This window comes from Crinia signifera, chromosome 3, assembly GCF_055691185.1.
Source record: "Crinia signifera chromosome 3, ASM5569118v1, whole genome shotgun sequence".
In the NCBI taxonomy this organism is placed as follows: Eukaryota; Metazoa; Chordata; class Amphibia; order Anura; family Myobatrachidae; genus Crinia; species Crinia signifera.
This window is the reverse complement of record NC_139219.1, coordinates 87555832-87575835: the sequence shown is the minus strand read 5'-3', so window position 1 is coordinate 87575835 and position 20004 is coordinate 87555832. Positions and strand designations below refer to the sequence as shown.

The window sequence follows — 20004 nt, the reverse complement described above, 5'->3', positions numbered from 1 at the left end:
CTCCTCCACTACCTGATGACAGGTGTGACAGGCAGCCCCCCGGACAGGACACCCCCCGGACCGGAGCTACAAGCTCCAAAATGCAGAGTTTGATGTCCGGTCCGGCGGTTTTGTCCTGGTCCGGTTTTCACCCATACCCTGATTTCCATGAAACTGTGCATGCACACCACCAGTGAGCGTGCACATAAACTGAAGTTTTATTGCGACTGCAGTTTAAGTAGAAACGTGGGGTGGCAATGGGAGGGGGTAGACCATTTCAACCCTGGCATGCTGGGGGGGGGTGGGGGACGATGTCACATGCAGTCTCTGTCACCCCAAACATGGCTGGCCTGTGCCTGACTTCGCAGCTAGGCTGCCCAGTTAGGGGACAGGTGGTGATGTGTGAGCGCTTCGCTGTGTACCAAAGCACTCGCACAATAGGCTATAGCGATGTGCCAACAATTTTTTGCAGGATCGGGCATGTGGGGCATTCCCTGCAGGCTGCCACCAAGAGTTGCAATATTACAGTAAACAATTAGGCCCAGAGTTACAAAATACCTCCTTAAACTACTGCACTTCTCCACTAAAACTTCTACTGTCATGTTCACATAAATAACCCCTCATGCATACTGAAGGGTGTAAATATGCCATAAAGTCAGATTGCCCTTCTTCAGCCAGTTACCATCCCTGCCTGGCATTAAGTCGCCGCTGTCTCCACCCCATGTTTTCTTTTTTTGGGGAATAAGCACCTCCCTGCCTTTATTATTAGAGGTGCAGCAGCATGAGCATAAGCGGCAGCAGCTGCAGCAGGCTAATGCGTGAGGACTGGAGCGGGGCAGGTACTAGTAGGTGAGGAGACAGCAGCAGGCTGAGGAGACAGGAGGATCACACACAGGGGGCGGCTGCTGGAGGAGGAGGAGGACGGGTATTGTGGGCACTGAGGGGGCACAGCGTGAATATGAGAGTGTCAGAGCTGGAAGCATAAAGGGAATAGAAGGTGTACCGCGGGCACACAGGGGGCACACACAGAGGAGGAGACGCCGGCGCTGCAGGCACCTGGCTCTACCCCCGGAGATGTCGGCACTGAGTGGCACGGAGCCCAGCCCTGCAGCCGGGGGCCGGGTGTTCTTCCAGACCCCGCTGGCAGCGGCATCGGCGCCCGGATCCCGGGAGGACTCCCCGCAGGTGGTTACCGCGGCTCAGCAGCACAAGCAGCAGCAGCAGAGGCGGCAGCAGCAGGGCAAAGTCACTGTGAAATACGACAGGAAGGAGCTGAGGAAGCGGCTGGTGCTGGAGGAGTGGATCGTGGAGCAGCTCAGTGAGCTGTATGGCTGCGAGGTACGTGTGGGCACACACAGGGGCGCTCTATGGCGGGGTATGGAGCTGTGGGCACCCACAGGGGCATGCAGTAACCACTGGCTACTGTGTCATATATATAGATATATATATATAGTGCCCATCTGCAATACACATAGAATAAATAGCTGTATGACAATTGCTATATTTGTGTGTTATTTATATATGTGTAACTGCATGTGTGTATAGGTGTGTGTGTGTGTGTGTGTGTGTATGTATATATATATATATATATATATATATATATATATATATATATATATATATATATATATATATATATATATATGTTTAATTGTCTTCGATAAATGTATCTAATATTTGTGGTTCGTTGTCAGCACAGTTAAGTGTGTCTAGTTTATCAGTCTTTTAAATGGCACTAATCAGTATTCATTTATAAGCACAGGATGGATGTAATTAAAGCTTCTCTTCAGAAAGGCCTGTCAGTCATGTGTGATACATACAGCATATGGTCCAGCAGTGAGGCATACAGTCCAGCAGTAATATATACCTCATGCAGTAAATACATACAGCCTATGGTCCAGCAGTAATGCATACAGCATGTCATCCAGCAGTGATACATACAGCATGCTGTCCAGCAGTAAGACATGCAGCATGCTGTCCAGCAGTGATACATATACTGTACAGAATACTGTCCAGCAGTGAGACATACAGCATACAGTCCAGCAGTGAGACATACCTCATACTGTCCAGCATTGAGACATACAGCAGGCTGTCCAGCAGTAAGACATGCAGCATGCTGTCCAGCAGTGATACATATACTGTCCAGCAGAGAGACATACAGCATACAGTCGAGCAGTGAGACATACCTCATACTGTCCAGCAGTGAGACATACCTCATACTGTCGAGCAGTGAGACATACAGCATGCTGTCCAGCAGTGAAACATACTGTACAGCATACAGCCCAGCAGTGAGACATGCAGAATACAGCCCAGCAGTGAGACATACATGCTGTCCAGCAGTGATACATGCAGCATACAGTCCAGCAGTGAGATATACCTCATACTGTCCAGCAGTGAGACATACAGCATGCTGTCCAGCAGTGATACATACTGTACAGCATACAGCCCAGCAGTGAGACATGCAGAATACAGCCCAGCAGTGAGACATGCAGAATACAGCCCAGCAGTGAGACATACATGCTGTCCAGCAGTGATACATGCAGCATACAGTCCAGCAGTGAGATATACCTCATACTGTCCAGCAGTGAGACATACCTCATACTGTCCAGCAGTGAGACATACCTCATACTGTCCAGCAGTGAGACATACCTCATACTGTCGAGCAGTGAGACATACAGCATGCTGTCCAGCAGTGATACATACTGTACAGCATACAGCCCAGCAGTGAGACATAACTCATGCTGCCCAGCAGTGATACATGCAGAATACAGCCCAGCAGTGAGACATACATGCTGTCCAGCAGTGATACATGCAGCATACAGTCCAGCAGTGAGATATACCTCATACTGTCCAGCAGTGAGACATACAGCATGCTGTCCAGCAGTGATACATACTGTACAGCATACAGCCCAGCAGTGAGACATACCTCATGCTGCCCAGCAGTGATACATGCAGCATACAGTCCAGCAGTGAAGCTGTATGTTTATGTGGTTAATGATGGATTTGTGTTCTTGATGTTAGGTCCAGAAGTTATTCTGGGAAATGATCTGTGCCTGTTTTTCCCTGGCACATGTGGTACATGTAAAGCATTGCGCCTGGGTCACCTTCATTTAATACCATAAGTTCGCACTGTCTGGGAAAGGCTATTGTGTCTGGTTCTCTTGAAGCCTCTTTTGCATTAGATCAGATTTAGCAAGTGTTTCCTCATTCATTCGTGTGCACAACTGCATTGCATTTAAGGCCTTATACTAGGTAATGTATACCCATTGTTTGTAATAAGGTTTTAATGACTGTCTATCTCATAAAAATGGAACCAACTGTTCCCATGACCCCATACCCACTCTGGTTTTACTTGTGTCTGGCTTATGTTATGGTAACATTCCTGACAATAGTTACTTGCATTTTTCCTGTTTCTGATATTGTTCTCTGTTTTTTTAAACACAAGCCTAACTGCAGTAGGTAGGAGGCCTTCAGTGTCCTGTGTGATATATACAGGGGTCGAGGACAGTGTCTTCATTAAATTGATTAAAGCTGAGGGCATAGCACACTTGAAAGTGTGTGCTTGACTTCAGCAATTATAAGTGTAATGAACTACAGTACATTAGATTCAGTAAATCCCTATGTACACTTACATTCCAGTATGTACAGTATATAGGCCACATTTCTTTGTCCTACCTTATATACTCTGTATTTTCACTCCTGTTTACTGAATAAAGCAGAAATACTACCAGTACCTGGCATTTACTGAAGTAATACTTGGTGTGCTATTATCATACAGTGCAAGACAAACTGACAATTATGTATATTTTTTTCAATACTTTGACTTTGAGCTATCCACCTCTATTACACACACACACACACACACACACATTTCACTGGGTTCACACCTTGTGTAAATTCATACTCTTACATGTCATGTGAAATGTTAACATGTTTGGAGGTCAACATCTTTACAATGTCAGCCTGTTTATAATGTCGACACTCATTTAGCCTAACCCTATTTGCACCCTAACCAAATTTCATGTGACGACATTCACATTCATAATGTTGACATTTTGGATATGTAGAATTTCAACATTACATTATTGTCTGCATTTTGAAGGTCAACATTCTGAATAAAGGGCATTCTTGTGTAGTATCAGCTGGTATGAGCAGATCCATGTCACTTTGTATTTGGCGGCTCTGTCAATAGTGTCTGTCAGTGCAGTGGCGTAAGTTCGTTTCAGTTGCCCGGAGGCAAGATATATATTGGTGCCCCCCCCCCCCCCCACACACACACACACAATCATATATAACCTTATATAAAATATATATTTCTGTTCAGAAATATAGATAGATAGAGATACTATTTCAGAACTCAGCCACAGAAGCAATATCGTTGGCTTTTAAATTACTAATTTAAACTTCCAGGGGGAGGAGAGGTGCCCCCTTGGGAGCAGGAGCCTGGCGGCAGATGACTCCATTGCCTCCCAGAGTTCTGCCTCTGTGTCAGTGGTTCTCAGAGCTGGGGAACTTCCTGCTTGCTCCTGTCATTTTCATACCTTTTTCCACCACAAAATTCCATCCATATGAAATCTCTCCTCTTGTCTCTTGTTATGGGAAACTTATAACCACGTAGCATAAATTATTTTAATGACAATAGTGGTATCTGGTCAGTGTAATGGAAGATGCAGTGAACCTGGGATTATTAAAATAGGGGATAATAAATGTTTTACTGAAGATTATAGGGATATTAGAAGTCTTTCACAATATAAAGGTATACATCTGCATCTGTCTTTATACAATACCATTTAATGGGCTAGATGTAGTAAGCCTGAAAAAGATGTGATACAGTGGTGATACGGTGGAAGGTGATAACCCAACAGCCAATCAGCTGTGTTTTAAAAGGACAGTTAGGAGTTCATTGGCTGGTGCTTTATCACCTTACACTTTATCACAGCTTAGTCACCACCTTTTCACTTTTCCTGGCTTAATACATCTGCCCCAATGTTCCTTCTTCCAATCAGTATAAATTATTATTTGATTTAATAAAATAATATTCTAAAAAATGTTTCAAAATAAGCGTAAGCTTAATTCCCCGTACACACAGTTTAATGTGGTCTGTTTTTCTATTTGATTTTTCTTATCTAAGCAAAATCAAATTGAACGGAAATCAAGCACATGCGATTTTGATTCGATCCCGATGCACAACATCGAAATTGAATAGAAAAATAGACTGTGCAGGCAATACTATATTTTACCGATCTGTACTATATAGTCTAAATCGAATGATTGGCCTTGTCGTGTTTTTCAATTCCAATCGAATAGCAAGGCAATCGCTCCGTGTGTACGCCCCTTAAGTGTAGGAGGACGGCCATTATTTTTTCCAAAGTCATGGTGCACTTGTATATATTCTGTTTGTCTTTAATAAAGAGACAACTTGGGTCACATGATTATTTTGAAATCTTTCTAGATTTGTTGTTACTGTTTACAGCGTTCTACTGAGCGTATGTTGCCTGAAGATAGAATGCATATTAGGTACAAGAGATGGCTGTTTTGTTTTTTAAAAAGTATTCTATACAGTTACATTTCCTATCTCCTAAATACAGTACAGGTTTGCCAACTTCTAGATATGAGGAGCATTTCCATAGTATAATGAAATGGCTAACGAGCAAAACAAATTATAACCATGAATGCATTTAATACAGAAATGTATCATTTGGCAATGTATGGATCTGTATTTCAGTAAGAGCCATGTAAAGGAAATTAAATATGGCCTTATATCATTCACAGATTTCTATGTTACATGTTCTCCTCCCATGACACAACTTGAGATGGTTTACAGCTATTCTTTAAGCTATTGTTCTCTGGTATCAGTTGTCCCTCAGCACTAACAAATTGCTCTTGCTTAGAATAGTTTTGCATATTAGGGTAAAGGCCCCCATACACTAGGGCGACTTGTCCTTAGGACAAGTCGCCCCCGACTTCCCCCTGAGCTTCCCCGGCTGCTCCCCGGGGGAGCTTGATTAGATTGGCACTTGATGTGCCATTTTTTACATGTGATAAATCGTCTCGATTTATCACATGTAAAAAACCCGGGGAGCAGGGGGGGGGGGGGGGGGGCTACAGAGCAGGGCTGCTGGTGGGAGCAGGGGGGGCTGGGGACGCTGCGGGGGACACAGGCGGCATAGAGCCGGGAGCTGTCAGTGCTAAAAAAAAAAAAGCCTATACAATGAATGGGCAGCCTGTGATTGGCTGAGCGCTCTCTCAGCCAATTGCTGACTGGCTGAGAGAGCGCTCAGCCAATCACAGGCCGCCCATTCATTGTATGGGCTTTTTTTTTTTTTTTATTCCGTACTGACAGCTCCCGCCGGCTCCCCCTGCCCGGCTCTATGCTGCCTGTGTCCCCCGCAGCGTCCCCAGCCCCCCCTGCTCCATCCACCGCCGTGCCGCCCCACTGGGTCCCAAGTCGGGTGGTCGGACGTGCAGCAGGTCCGACCACCCGACGCAGATCCGATGCGCACGGGACCGCGCATCGGATCTGAGGGGACATCAAAACTAGCCGATTTTGGTCCGATTTCGGCCAGATCCGACTGATCTGGCTGAAATCTGACCAAAATCGGCTAGTGTATGGGGGCCTTAAGTGTAATCACCTGCGAACTGTAGGCATCATCAGGTTCTGTGCGATTCTGCCTGATGTTTTAAAGTAGCCATCATTAAAAAGACAAAACTATGCTGGTTATGTCTTTTTAATGATTTAAACATTTAGGATACTTAATGGAATCCACCTATGCTTGCAGGCTATTAAATTGACCCCATTGTCTTTTCTTCTAACAAACTCCAGACACGTGTGTGTGTTTATTATTAAAAGTTGGTATTTTAGGTTTAGTGGTCCTCAAAATAGAATACAGCTACCAAAGTTAGAGGGTTTCCTTGTGAGCCCAGTAATAGTTAAACAACATGAGGTTTAATTAGTTAATGGAAGATGAAGGCTGATTTCACGTGGGCCTGAAATACGACCTCCTTGTAAAAGACAGCTGGTAGGGGGAGCTATTTTGATTGTGGTTCAGTTGAGGTGAATAATAGTTACTTGTAATGCATTTTATATGCTATTAATCAGTGTCCCTATATTTTGGCAGATCATTTTGATGCCTAGATTTTTCATCTATCAGGAAAGCATACACCCGGGGCGATTATGCCCAGCGTGTATGGACAGCTATGACCGCTGTCATCGCTTTGGGGGAAAGTTGCTCGGTGCATACACACTGGGCAGCTTTCCCCGGCGTGGGGGGCTTTCCATAGCGCAGCGCTATGGAAATCCGTCCACAAAGCTGCTCATCTGCTGGTAATAGCAGCAGATGAGCGGCAGACTGCAACAATGATGCAGGAGCGACCAGCAGCGCTCACCGCTCATTGCTGCCCTGTACACACTGGGTGGCTTTCCGAAAGTCGCTCAGATGAGGAAACTGAGCAGCATTCGCATGAAAGTCGCCCCATGTGTATGGGCCTATAGGCTTACCATCTATTCTGCTGGAATATTGGCCCAATGCTAAACATAGATAATCCTTTTGTAATTCATAAATGTACTTCTAAATATTGACCAGGATTGTTGAGAATATACCCTCTTTGATTTGGGGGTATCTTTAAAGTGAAATAACTCATTGGCATATATTCAATGCCGTGGGCGAGCGGTGACTGCGAGCAGGACTTTTTGCTCGCAGTCACCGCTCACCCTGTCAGTATTCAACTGACCCCCCCTCATTCGCAAATTCCCCCTCGCTCCGTTTTTTGAGCGAGGGGGAATTTGCGAATGTGCCTCCAAAAACTGTGAGAATCGAGGCTAATTACAGCGAGTTTGCTGCACTAGCCTCGGCTCTCGCAGTTTAGGGGAATCCTCGCCGTTCTGTGACTGCGAGGATTCCCCCGGAACGTTGCATAGTGCGAGCGGCCGGCGCGGGGGTTAAACTGCGAGGATCACTGGTTTTCTGTGATCCTCGCAGTTTAACCACCTCGCCGGCCGCTCGCACCGGCATTGAATACTTGCCATTATCTTTATCCTCCTGACCTACACCTGTGCCTTTTCTTGTCACATAATCATCTATGTCCCCACACAAGGACTTTAAGGTCCATGAATGCACTTCTACCTCTCCTATCAAAAGGACTTTTCAACCTACAGTATTATACAATGTAAGATGCATTACAAAAAATATCCTAATGTTTACAACTATTGTGTACAGTAAATGATGTCTGATACGCTCATGTCTATCAAGCTCTCATTAAGAGCCTGATGTGCTAAGCTTGAAAAGTGATAAAATGGACAGTGATAAACAGCCAGCCAATCAACTCCTACCTGCCATGTCACAGGCTGTGTTTGAAAAAATGACAGGAAGGAACTGATTGGTGGATTATAACTCTCCATTTTATCGCTTTGCATGGCTTAGTGCATCTCTCTAAGCCTTTCTTTGTACATGTATAGGTATTATGAGATATGAAGCAGATCTTTCGCAAGGGATTCCTTAAATATTGGTAAGGTGGCAAAATGTTGCTGGTCCATCTGGTTTATTATTAATTGACTTTTACCAATGAGTTGATACTGATGTGAATTTTTTATTTACTAAAAATAATATGGATGGAAAATGAGGTCCGCCCAGATTTAACAAACCACAATTATTAAGGGCAGAATGTACTAACATTCTGTGACCATCTCCGCCGGCTACGGCATTCTTACTAATCGCATGCACTAACATATGTGATTAGTAACGCAAGGGACAGCTGTTGCGATAAGATCTGTCCCTTGTGATGTGGCAAAAAACCCTGATAACGGGGTTTTACCACATTTTCGTGCTAGTGCATGCCGACCCTAAACCTTGTCTAAAATAAAACGCCATCCTCAGACTGCATTAATATTGGCTTTGGTCTGTTTCCCGTAGTTCTGCACTACCTTTCCTGACATGACAGGTAGAGCATAGCACCCGTAGCCAGCGTCTGTGATAGGTGTGTGTGTATCTGGTAGGACACAGATTGCATGTATAAAATAATATTGTTTATAATATGAAATACTACTACTAATAATAATAATGATGAAAAGTTTACCTGCACATTGGGACCTTTGAGCTGCTTCTGTAACATGGTCAGCTGATCTGCTGGCCACGTTCACTGCATTTTATCTAACCACAACGTTTCAACTGAATGGGTTACAGAACCAGCTCACCAACCAGAGCTCCCTGTCTGCAGGTAAGCTTTTTTTTTTTTTAAAGAAAAAAGTGGTCGGCGCTATTCCCGTGTGGGCAGTATTGTATTCACCCGAGCCGCTGGTCCTCAGTGAAAAGGGGGGGCTACCCTTTAAAGATATAATGAAAGAGGGGGAGTGAGGGCCTGCGCTCAGGGTGTGTAATAACGATGATGACAAGAAGTGTTGAAAGTATCTGAAAGTTTTATTCACTGACAGTATACTTATATGCTGCACGTTGCTTGGGATAAGCAAGGGGGGGTATGGTGGGTCTCCCCACCAACAGTGTGTGTTTATTCCAGCAGCACCACTGAGACCCACCATACCCCCCCATCTTGACCCCCACTTGCTTATCCCAAGCAACGTGCAGCATATAGGTATACTGTCAGTGAATAAAACTTTCAGATACTTTCAACACTTCTTGTCATCATCGTTATTACACAACCTGAGCGCAGGCCCTCACTCCCCCTCTTTTTTTTTTTTTAAGAATTGTTTTCTTCTATAAACATTAAGTTTTGTAATTCATGGAAGGTGTCCAACTTATTGGGCATGTGCTCTGGCAAGTGAATGCCTTTACTATTGCGGACACATTGCTAGCACAAATCTTTCTTGCAAGCTTAGTCCTGTCCATCTTTATGATAAATCCCTGTAATAACATCTAATATCACAATACAGTATTAATTGATCTTCTTGCATTACAAAATTTAAAATACAATTTGTGATAAAAATACCCATAAGTGTTTAACCGCAAGTCTCTCCTCAAAGAACATAGTTGCACAAACAGAACCTGTGGCTTTATTTTCTTGGTAAGACTTGTTAGCAAGCTATGCTGTATGCCAGTGGTCTCCAACCTTAATTGGGCATGAGCTACCCGAGACAAACTAAACCTCCTGAAGAGCTACTAAAATTTCTACCCAATAACCAAAAACTTACCCTTACGCATTATGCCACACACTGTAATACTTATTACACATTAAACCACACACCAAAGCCCCTAACACAATATGCCACACACTGCAATGCCCTGACACAACATGCCTCACATTAAGGCTTCTAATCCCACTGTAAAACTTTTAATTAATGTAAAATTACCTGCTAGTTTCTAGATGTGCACTGCTCAATGGCAGGGGTCAATGCCTGTTGCCAGGGGGACAATACTCGTTGCCAGGGTATAAGATGCAGCTATGCTGAGAGCTGCATCTTTTCTGTGAATTGTCAGCGCTAAGCCTGGAACTGTAGTGCTGTGCTCTGTCAGACGCTAGATTAAAAAATGTCCTCTCACGTTTGTTTACGCCGAGGCGGAGGAGCGATACAGCAGCCAAAAGGACAAGTGGTATGGGCTGGCAGGTGAAGGGCATTACAGAAAGGCGGGTGGAGAAGCAGTACAGGTGGAGATGCAGTAAGGGCGAGTGGCAGAGCAGTACACGTGGGCGGTCAGAGGAGCAGTCATCAGGGTCAAGCTACCCAGATTGCTGCGGCGAGCTACCAGTAGCTCGCAAGCGACGGGTTGGTGACCACTTCTGTATGCATTTAATATTCAGTGTTCTCTGTTACAGAAACTTAACAATGTTGTTGTTGTTAATTAAAATATTCTAGAAGTCTCCATTTTAAATTATTAAAACAGTCCATGGTATTAGTTGTATTGTTAGTTATTCCTGACTGAATGCAACAAAGAATGTTCTAAAATAGTTGTCCCATTGATAAGTGGCTGAGACATTTTTGTTTCTTATCTGTATGAACGTCTGTGTTTTATCACAGGTCAAAGCATTGTGCTTAGAATCCACCCTTCTAGTTTTTTTTGGCATACGCTTGCAAATTGTGTGTGTGTGTGTGTGCGCGCATGTGTATTTTTTGTCCATGTGAGAAACAATATTACAACTGTAAATAGTGTTAAACCGTTATGTAGAATGTTTGTTTAATTTATATAACATAAATTCTTTAATTCCATTGCATATTGGGTACATTAGGTATAAATTTTCTATAGGAACAATTAAATTAATATATTTGGTAAAATAATCATATAAATTATTTCTAGAATGTGATGTTTTGTGACCATCCATTTTTCTCCTTTCATACTTAACCAAAATCGATAAATGAGGTACCATTTTAAAGATTATGTTCTCCGCTTCTGATGAATTGTTAATTTAGAAATACAGATTTTGTGTTTGTTTAAATATCGAAGTTAAAAATGGACTTTTGGACCTAGACTTCTTTCCCTGAATGCATCGATACGGAACGGCTGAGATAATCAGTTTTACTCGGCTACTTGAAATGGCTATAAACGGACCGGTTCCTCTTTCATCCTACTACAAACCACCAACCTCGCTATAAAATTAATTGTATTTTATTCACAAGCACAATTTTCACACAGGCCAACTAGTTAAAATGACATTGTATAGTGTGTGTATATGTGTGTGTGTGTGTGTGTGTGTGTGTATATATATATATATATATATATATATATATATATATATACTGTATGTATGTAATAAACCATTGTATCACATTGGTTTATTCTTAAAGACATATGCCAACTAAAATCAATTGAATATCCCCATGCGGTATTCCATCACTTTTAGACAAAAGATCGGGAACAATTAAACAATTGCATATGGACCATTATGTCTCCTGACAATGGCTAGCATAGTCAGTGGTCCATGCCACAACTGTAACCACACGGTCTCTATCTATCATTTAGCTAATACATTCCTCTAATTCCTGGATAAAGGGTTATTATTACAGGACATCACTACACGGGACCTCAAGAGCATGACAGGGGGGGGGGGGGGGGGGGGGTTGTGCAGGCTCTGTGTCTCCCTGCAAACTACTGACTCTGTGTGACTAGCCAGGTGCTACAGTGTGACATTATCCCACATGAATGCTCCTGTCATTAAGGCAGTGTTGAAAGTGCAGGCAGCCTGCTAGGCCACACACACATTAGCGACATCAGCGTGGGCTCCTACACGATAATGCCACCTTTTCAAGTACACGCATCCTTGGCAGGGCCGTCTTAACAGCAGTGTGGGCCCCTGGGCAAAGCAATACACTGGGGCCCTTACCCATTCTCCCCTCCTAGAGGTGGGGGGTGCTATCAGCAGCAGCTTTGATGTCCCACGGGTGGCAGGAGGTGCTCTATCTTCCACTCAACATGTAGGACCTGGAGCAGTAACTTCTGCTAATTACTCCTTTACTGCACAGGTGGTGGGAGGGAGAACACTAACGTGTGGAAGGGGGCACTGAGCTGAATGAAGGGTCCCTTGTAAATTACTTCCAGGGAGGTAGGGGGTGTTTTATACGCAGAGGAGGGTTGTATAATGGAGTGGGCTTAATATTCGTCATTTTCCGGTGGAAGGGCAGCTTAACTGCAGATATCGCCATTATCTGGAAATAGATTTCTTAGCCTTCAATAGTATAAAAACCTAGAGTCCCAACTTTCAGGAGGTGCTGGGGACTTGGTAATCAGAGATCAGGAGCCAGAGCAATCCATTGACAAAAATATAAAACTGTACACCAGATGTTTGGAGCTGGAGCAGGGACCAGCTGCTGGAAGGCTGATATCTCTGGTTCTGGGCATGATAGAGACAAGCCGCTATTGTCGACAGAAAGGGGAGAGTCCCAGCTTTTGGGATATGCTCTCAGAAAACCTCTAAGTCAGAGAAAACCTGAGAAATATGACTGGGAAATGCAATTAACAGGTCGGATGTGTACTGCTGCTTTGAAGTTGGATATCTCCAGTTCCCCAGGGCCGATTTTCAAAATGTTGGTATCCCTGGAAAAAGGGGATCCTCAGCTATCAGAATAGGGCCCTTATACACCTGGGGCCCCTGGGCAAGTGCCCATTAAGCCCATACGAAAAGACGGCCCTGATCCTTGGCATGTGCATGGAGTGTCTTAGCTGCACTGTGTCACAGACTCCTGGTGCTGCCACTGGTCTGAGCACACTTTCTACCTGTTGCTTAGCTGATTGACTGGCCTGAGTGCATCCTTGTGCAGAGTGGAGAGCGGAAACACATTCTCCACCACTTGCTCTGCTGATTGTCCAGCACCTCTTGCAGGAGACAGCATATTTTTTTACCATCCCCATGGTCCAATTGTAAAGCGCAACAGAATATGCCGCGCTATATAAGACTCTGTAAATAGAAAATACTGGTCATTGTACATGACACACAAGGGGCCAACTTGTGAGACACTAATAAGGTATCATGAGAAACTCTGCTCTTATGAATGACATGAAATCGCACTCTTTAGTCAAGGACAGTCTGTGTTCTTATTTTATATTGATGTTGTGAAAGAAAAATAAAATCTTTTTTTGGAGTAACTAAATACTAGTGAACATTTTTTACTGGCAATCTGCTCACTTTATATGAGTAACAAGAATGTTCCATATTTAGTTTGGATTTATTACCACTATACATTACTTGTTTCAGAGACAGAGCTGGCGTTTGTTCACAATACCTGGTAACTCAGTAAGTCAGTATTTAGCTGTATACCAAAGGCTTTCCAGCAAATACTAAAGTATATACTTACTACAATGCCGAAATATACTTTTACCTGTCCTATAAAATTTTGGTGTAACCGTTTATCGAGTTGGGGGTTAAACCAGCTAAATATAAAGCTAGCATGCATGGAAGCTTTAAATAAAATATGTAATGAACGACCTTGGGTGTGATTTGTTAAGGGCTCGTCTTCAGTTTAGTAACCATCTCCCATGAATGTTTTTTTTTTTTTATCTTAAAATACAGTTGGTGCAGAATTGGTTAAGTCAGGTGCCACTCCCACATTTGTTTTTCTGCCCTCTAGTAGCTGATTCATATCACAGAATTCCTTTCAAAAATTGTCGATGTCATGTCAAATGGGTGCAGTGGAGTCTTGAGAAAACAGTGATCTTTGTTAGCTTCAGCAAAATCCAAAAATATAATTTTTGCATTTAAGTGTTATTTCCAGTCATTTTATGGAGATAATTCTTGCTTTTCAGTGTTTTATTTTGTTTTATAATCTCTTTGCCTGGGTAGCTATACTTTGTACAAATGGTCTGTTTGGAATGGTTTCTGGCGGAAGTAATAAGCTGAAAATTGCTTGTTTTAGTTAATTATTACCTATGCTTTTAAACATTATTTGTATACTGTAGTGACAGGCCAAGTCAAAATAATGTTGTTGGGTTTTTTCTGTGTGTGTGTCTTGCATAATATTGTTCAGCTTCTCAGGTTTAGGCACACTAGTACAATAAAAGGGGGTATCCTATTAGCAGCATTGTTTTACTGCTAAAAGGTTCTAGAGGGGGTGATACTAGTTGCCCCTATGCCGACATCCTTTTCCTCTGATACTCAGTGTTATTGGGTATTATGCTTTACATACGTGAGGCACACAAAACATAATCCTCTATAAGCAGCCGCTGGGACCTGCGATAACACATGGGATCAGAGACCATCACCGATATCATGTGTTTTCACTGGATCCCAGGTCTATTTTTGGGCAATAAAAATTCCAAGGTTTTCATGGTTTCTCATATTCTATAAATACAGTATCCATTGCTGCATACTTGTAACTCGCATTATATTACAATGTTTCTAGTATCCCAGCACCGGTGCTATGCATATGTTGTTGTCATACTGCTAAAGCTGTACACATGGGGGTGTTTTGTTGTTCAATTAAATGACAGAAATGAGATGCGTGATTTCTATAGTGTTACTTGCGGGGGACTATAGTTCGCTCTGTGTTTTTAAATTATGATTGTGTATCCCATTTGCAAGTGTACTCAAGTTGTACAATCTTAAGGTGCCTATATACCAGGGTTGGGCAATTGCGGCCCTCCGGATGTTGAGGAACTACACATCCCAGGATGCTTTGCATTAGTTTTGCTATGTGGCCATGCAGAAACTGATGCAAGGCATGCTGGGATGTGTAGTTCCTTAACATCTGGAGGGCCGCAATTGCCCAGTCCTGCTAAATATGAGTCGATATGGGCCGATTTCTTCCCTCATCAGCTCAGTTTGATGTCCCCTCAGGTCCGATGAGCGGTCCAGTGCGCATCGGACCTGAGCCGGTGATCGGACCTGCTGGCTGTCCAACCACCTGACCTGGGACCTCCCTCCCCATGTGGCGGGGGGACAGATAGCGTGGTCCATGGAGCAGGCAGCTCCTCGGTCAATTAAATGGGAGGCCGCTGATTGGCTGAGAGAATTCTCTCAGCCAATCAGTGTCCGGCCAGTCATTTAAAAATATTAAGCAGCCGCATCCCGCCCCGCCACCGGGTAAAATGTGGCTACAAGCTCACAGCCACTGCTCAGGTGGATCCCTCTGCCCGCAACTATGAGCCCGCCCACCACCACCAGCTGGCCGGACCACGCTGCCCCCACCGCCCGCCACAGCAGCTCCCCAGGAGTATTACATGCAATAAATCGCATGCAATTTATTGCATGTAAAAATGGCACATCAAGTGAGCCTCCCATAAACGGTATGCAAGTTTACCAGTCTTGGCACAGGTTCCGTTTGAGATCAACAGTGTCTAGATCAGTGTTTTTCAACCACTGTGCCGTGGCACACTAGTGTGCCTTGAGCTGTTCTCAAGTGTGCCCCCAGATCTAGAGATGCCCAAACCAGTTTACAGCCACCACCAGTTCAAGTGTTATTTACTGGTCTCTTCTTTTCATTTAAAGGGCCAATGTATTTTATTTGTGTTACCTGTGGGGACCAGTGTGATTGTTTTTCATATGGGGGCCAATAGGTTTGTTTTTTTTCCTGTGGGGGGCCAATGTGTTTTGCCCTGTGGGGATCTCATGGTGTGCCTTGGCAATTTTAAAATCTTATTTAGTGTGAAGCAAGGTAAAAAGGTTGAAAATCACTGGTCTAGATAGACAGTCAATACCTCAAAAGGTCGACATGCAAAAGGTTAACACTGCCGACCTTTTCCTTTTGACCCTGTCAACCATTTTCTCTATCTGGACACTGTCTATGTAATAATGCACACCCCTTGGCACCGTGTATCCCCATTCTCCCCTGTGTTTTTGATGCTTGAACAGAGCATGGCGAGGCCTTGTAAGTCCTGTTTTTTAGCCACCATATTAGTGGTCAGTCTAGTTATGCATAGAGATGAGCGGGTCTGGATCTCCGGGATCCGGTAGATCCCAATATGGTGATCCGAGTCAGGATCCGAGACGGCTCGGGAGTTCCCGCCTGAATTCCGTACCGAAAACGAGGCAGAACATCATCATCATCGCGCTGTCGGATTCTCGCGGGATCTGGATTCTATATAAGACGCACGCGCGCCCCGCCATCTTCACTCCATTATAGGAGAGGGAAGAGGGTGGTTGGGATCTTTGCTCCATGCTCTGTGCTCCATGCCCTGTTCCCTGTGCTGTGATTTATTTAGTGACTTATTCTTTATTTTGTTGTAAACTAGGTGCTGCAGTGCTCAGGGGCTGCAGTGCTGCTGACTGTACACTCAGTGTACAGGGGCTGCAGTGTCCATAATACAAGGGGCTGTGTCCAGTGTGTCAGGCATATATCTAGTGTCCAGTGTGAGGGCATATATATCCAGTGTCCAGTGTGACGGACTATATCCAGTGTCCAGTGTAACGGGCAGTGTCCATTGTGACGGACTATATCCATTGTCCAGGTTGACGGCATATATCCTTTGTCCAGTGTGACGACCTATATCCTTTGTCCAGTGTGACGGCATATATCTAGTGTCCAGTGTGAGGGCATATATATCTAGTGTCCAGGCCCAAAATCTGTTGTTTTTGCAATTTTTTGCATTTTTCCCAAAAAATCCAAAACCAAAACCCGCAAGGGTGGTTTTGCCAAAACCAATCCAGATCCAAAACACGAAGGGAGATCCAGATCCAAAACCAAAACCCAAAAAAGTGCCCGCCGCTCATCTCAGTTATGTGTACTATAATTGCCAAATGGAGACACCTAGCTCTACAGTGTTATTATTCTCTCATTTGTTAAATAGAACTATAGACTTTCCTGAGGAACATCTAATAGCTCCCAAACACCTGAACCGTGATTACTGCATCTCATCGTCCACTGATGCTCGGTGATCTGTCTGGGAATTTTTTAATTTTAAGAATCCCAGTTGCAATTGAGAATTGAGATTTTAAATAGGTTTAACATTTCTGACTCCCTGACCCGGTTTAGCAATCCATTGCTAATGTCTAAGGGCTGTTATACAATAAAATCCAACTTTATTACAGACCACAAAGAAACATGGCAGATCTTTTTTCATGTTGCTATTCCCTTTAATAAAGTTGAACAATTATTTGATCTTGTGTCTCTTGCATTGTCGTATATATGCTGTACACTTCTGGGTTGGGAATTATCGGTTCTCCTGGTACAGTGCCAGAGATTCCCTGACACTGCTAAGTATTTGAGCTGATTATTTGTAAGTGACATTTGTCTCCAAAGCCTGAGTAGAAGAGCTGCAGTAACCATGATGTTGAAGCAAGTTGTTGTAAACTTAACCCTTTGAGTGCCAACATCTCTGTGAGAGATGCGTAAAATATCCACTAAAAATGCCAACATCACCCTTTCCATATAAATATTTTTCACCTAGCCATGTGCACTGCAGGTGGGGCAGATGTAACATGTGCAGAGAGAGTTAGATTTGGTTGTTATTTTGTTTCTGTGCAGGGTAAATATTGGCTGTTTTTTTTTTACACTGCAATATAGATATCAGTTTGAAGTACAAATGCCACCCAAATCTAACTCTCTCTGCACATGTTACATCTGCCCCACCTGCAGCGCACATGGTTTTGTCCATTAGAGAGAGAATTTGCTTTTGCGAGTGAATCAGAATCAGGCGCTTAATGTCAAGGACAGATCAATTCGTTTTTACAGATGTTTTGTTTTATTCTATCCTATCAAAGTAAATGCTATATTATCTAAGGGCTTTATTTGGCAGCTTAATTAAACATATAGTGGAAATTTACTAAGATGTGTATTCTACTTCACATGTGATGTTGCTACAGTATGGGCAACAAATCAGATCCTGTCTGCTATCTTCTAGAGCAGGGGTGGGCAACAGGCGGCCCGCGGGCCGGATGCGGCCCGCAAACCAATCCTGCCTGGCCCTCTGCCCCCCACCAGGTAGCAATGGCAAGCGGCCCGCTACAGCATGCGGCACCACTGAGGAAACCTGGTTCTTGTCACAGCGGGGGGGCTTCGGGGGAGGAGACACATCCCAAGAGCAATGGATTACTGTGAACTCACTTATTTGCCGGCGCCGCGTGTCCTCAGCTACAGAGCAGGGCATTGGAGTACCGTCCGCCGCTGAGCTTCTGCTGCTGTCATACTGGTAAAGGAGAGCTGGCTGATCCCCCTCCCCTCCAGACTGATCTCCCACTTCGGTCACTTACTCCGCTGGTGCTCTCCCTGTCTCTGCTGGGCGCCCAGGTCTCATTACTGTGCCATCGCTGGTCCTCTACCTGCTTCTGCCGGGTGCCCTGTTCTCATCCCCTGCCCTGCTGGGCTCTCATAACTGCTCCGCCACTGGTCCTCTCCCTGCCGCTGCTGGGCACAAGACTCCAGCGGTTGTCCCTAAGGTGAGGGCTGCTGGCGGGGGTTTTGCAGTAGTATACTCGCTGCTATACCTTCTCCCAGCAGGTAACTCCAGCATGCGCGCATTAACTACCTGACCCCCCCTTTCTCTCACCCCTCCCTGCCTGACTTCCCCCTCTATCTGTATTTCTGCCTCACCTCCCTCCTCTCTCTATCTGTCTGACCCCCCCTCTATTACCTCTCTCTCTTTCTCTCTCTTTCTCTCTCTTTCTCTCTCTTTCTCTCTTTCTCTCTCTTTCTCTCTCTTCTCTCTCTTTCTCTCTCTTTCTCTCTCTTTCTCTCTCTTTCTCTCTCTCTCTCTCTCTCTCTCTCTCTCTCTCTCTCTCTCTCTCTTTCTCTCTCTTTCTCTCTCTTTCTCTCTCTTTCTCTCTCTTTCTCTCTCTCTCTCTCTCTTTCTCTTTCTCTCTCTCTCTCTCTTTCTCTCTCTCTCTCTCTCTCTCTCTCTCTCTCTCTCTCTCTCTCTCTCTCCTCTCTCTCTCTCTCTCTCTCTCTCTCCTCTCTCTCTCTCTCTCTCTCTCTCTCTCTCTCCACGCTCGACCACCTATCTCTCTCTCTTTCTGCCTAATTCCCCTCTTGCTCCCTCTCTCTACATGACCCCACCCCCCTCTCATCCCTGTGCCGCTGGTCCTCTCTCTGCCTGTTCTGGGTGGCCGGCTCTCTTCTTTGCACCACTGGACCTCACCCTGCTACTGATCCCAACCAGTCAATGCCGCCACTGTCTTCTACCTTCCATTGCTGGGCACCCAGATGGGGTGTACCCGTCTCCTTTCCCTGACACCTCTGGATCCCTGATACCTCTGAACTCTGTCCCCACTGTCACTCTTCTTGTCCCTGGCTGTCACTTTCCCTGTCCCCAGCTGTCACTCTTGCTGCCCCCACTGTCAATGTCCATGTCCCTTTCCCTGTCCCCTACTGTCACAGTCTGTTTCCTTGTGTCACTGTCTCTTTAACTGTGTCCCCGCTATAACTCTCCCTGTCCCCGTGTCTCCCGCTGTCACTCTCCCTGTATCCCTACATTCAAGGACACCCCCCATTTTGAGTGACCGCATCCCATTTTTCATGGCCACACCCCCATTTTCCTGAGCGCGGCCCTCAAATATTTAGTGTAAGTGTTAAGCGGCCCCCCAGCTGAAATTATTGCCCACCCCTGTTCTAGAGAGTGCTAAATAAATAAGAAGTATATTCTGATTGGTTGTCCATAGCAACATCACATGTGAAGTAGAATACACATTTTAGTAAATTTACACCACCGTTTCTCC

The 20004-nt window shown here is 44.5% G+C and overlaps 1 protein-coding gene across 1 annotated transcript in view; it reads left to right on the top strand.

The window, feature by feature from the left end:
• Positions 1–736: 736 nt before the first annotated feature.
• Positions 737–20004, top strand: part of PPP1R14C (protein phosphatase 1 regulatory inhibitor subunit 14C) — a 65411-nt gene continuing 46143 nt past the window's right edge. Inside the window, exon 1 of the mRNA XM_083176167.1 lies at positions 737–1317. Within this exon, the coding sequence (XP_083032293.1) occupies positions 1054–1317 (264 nt within the window). The 5' untranslated portion in view covers positions 737–1053. The remainder of the gene's footprint in view (positions 1318–20004) is intronic.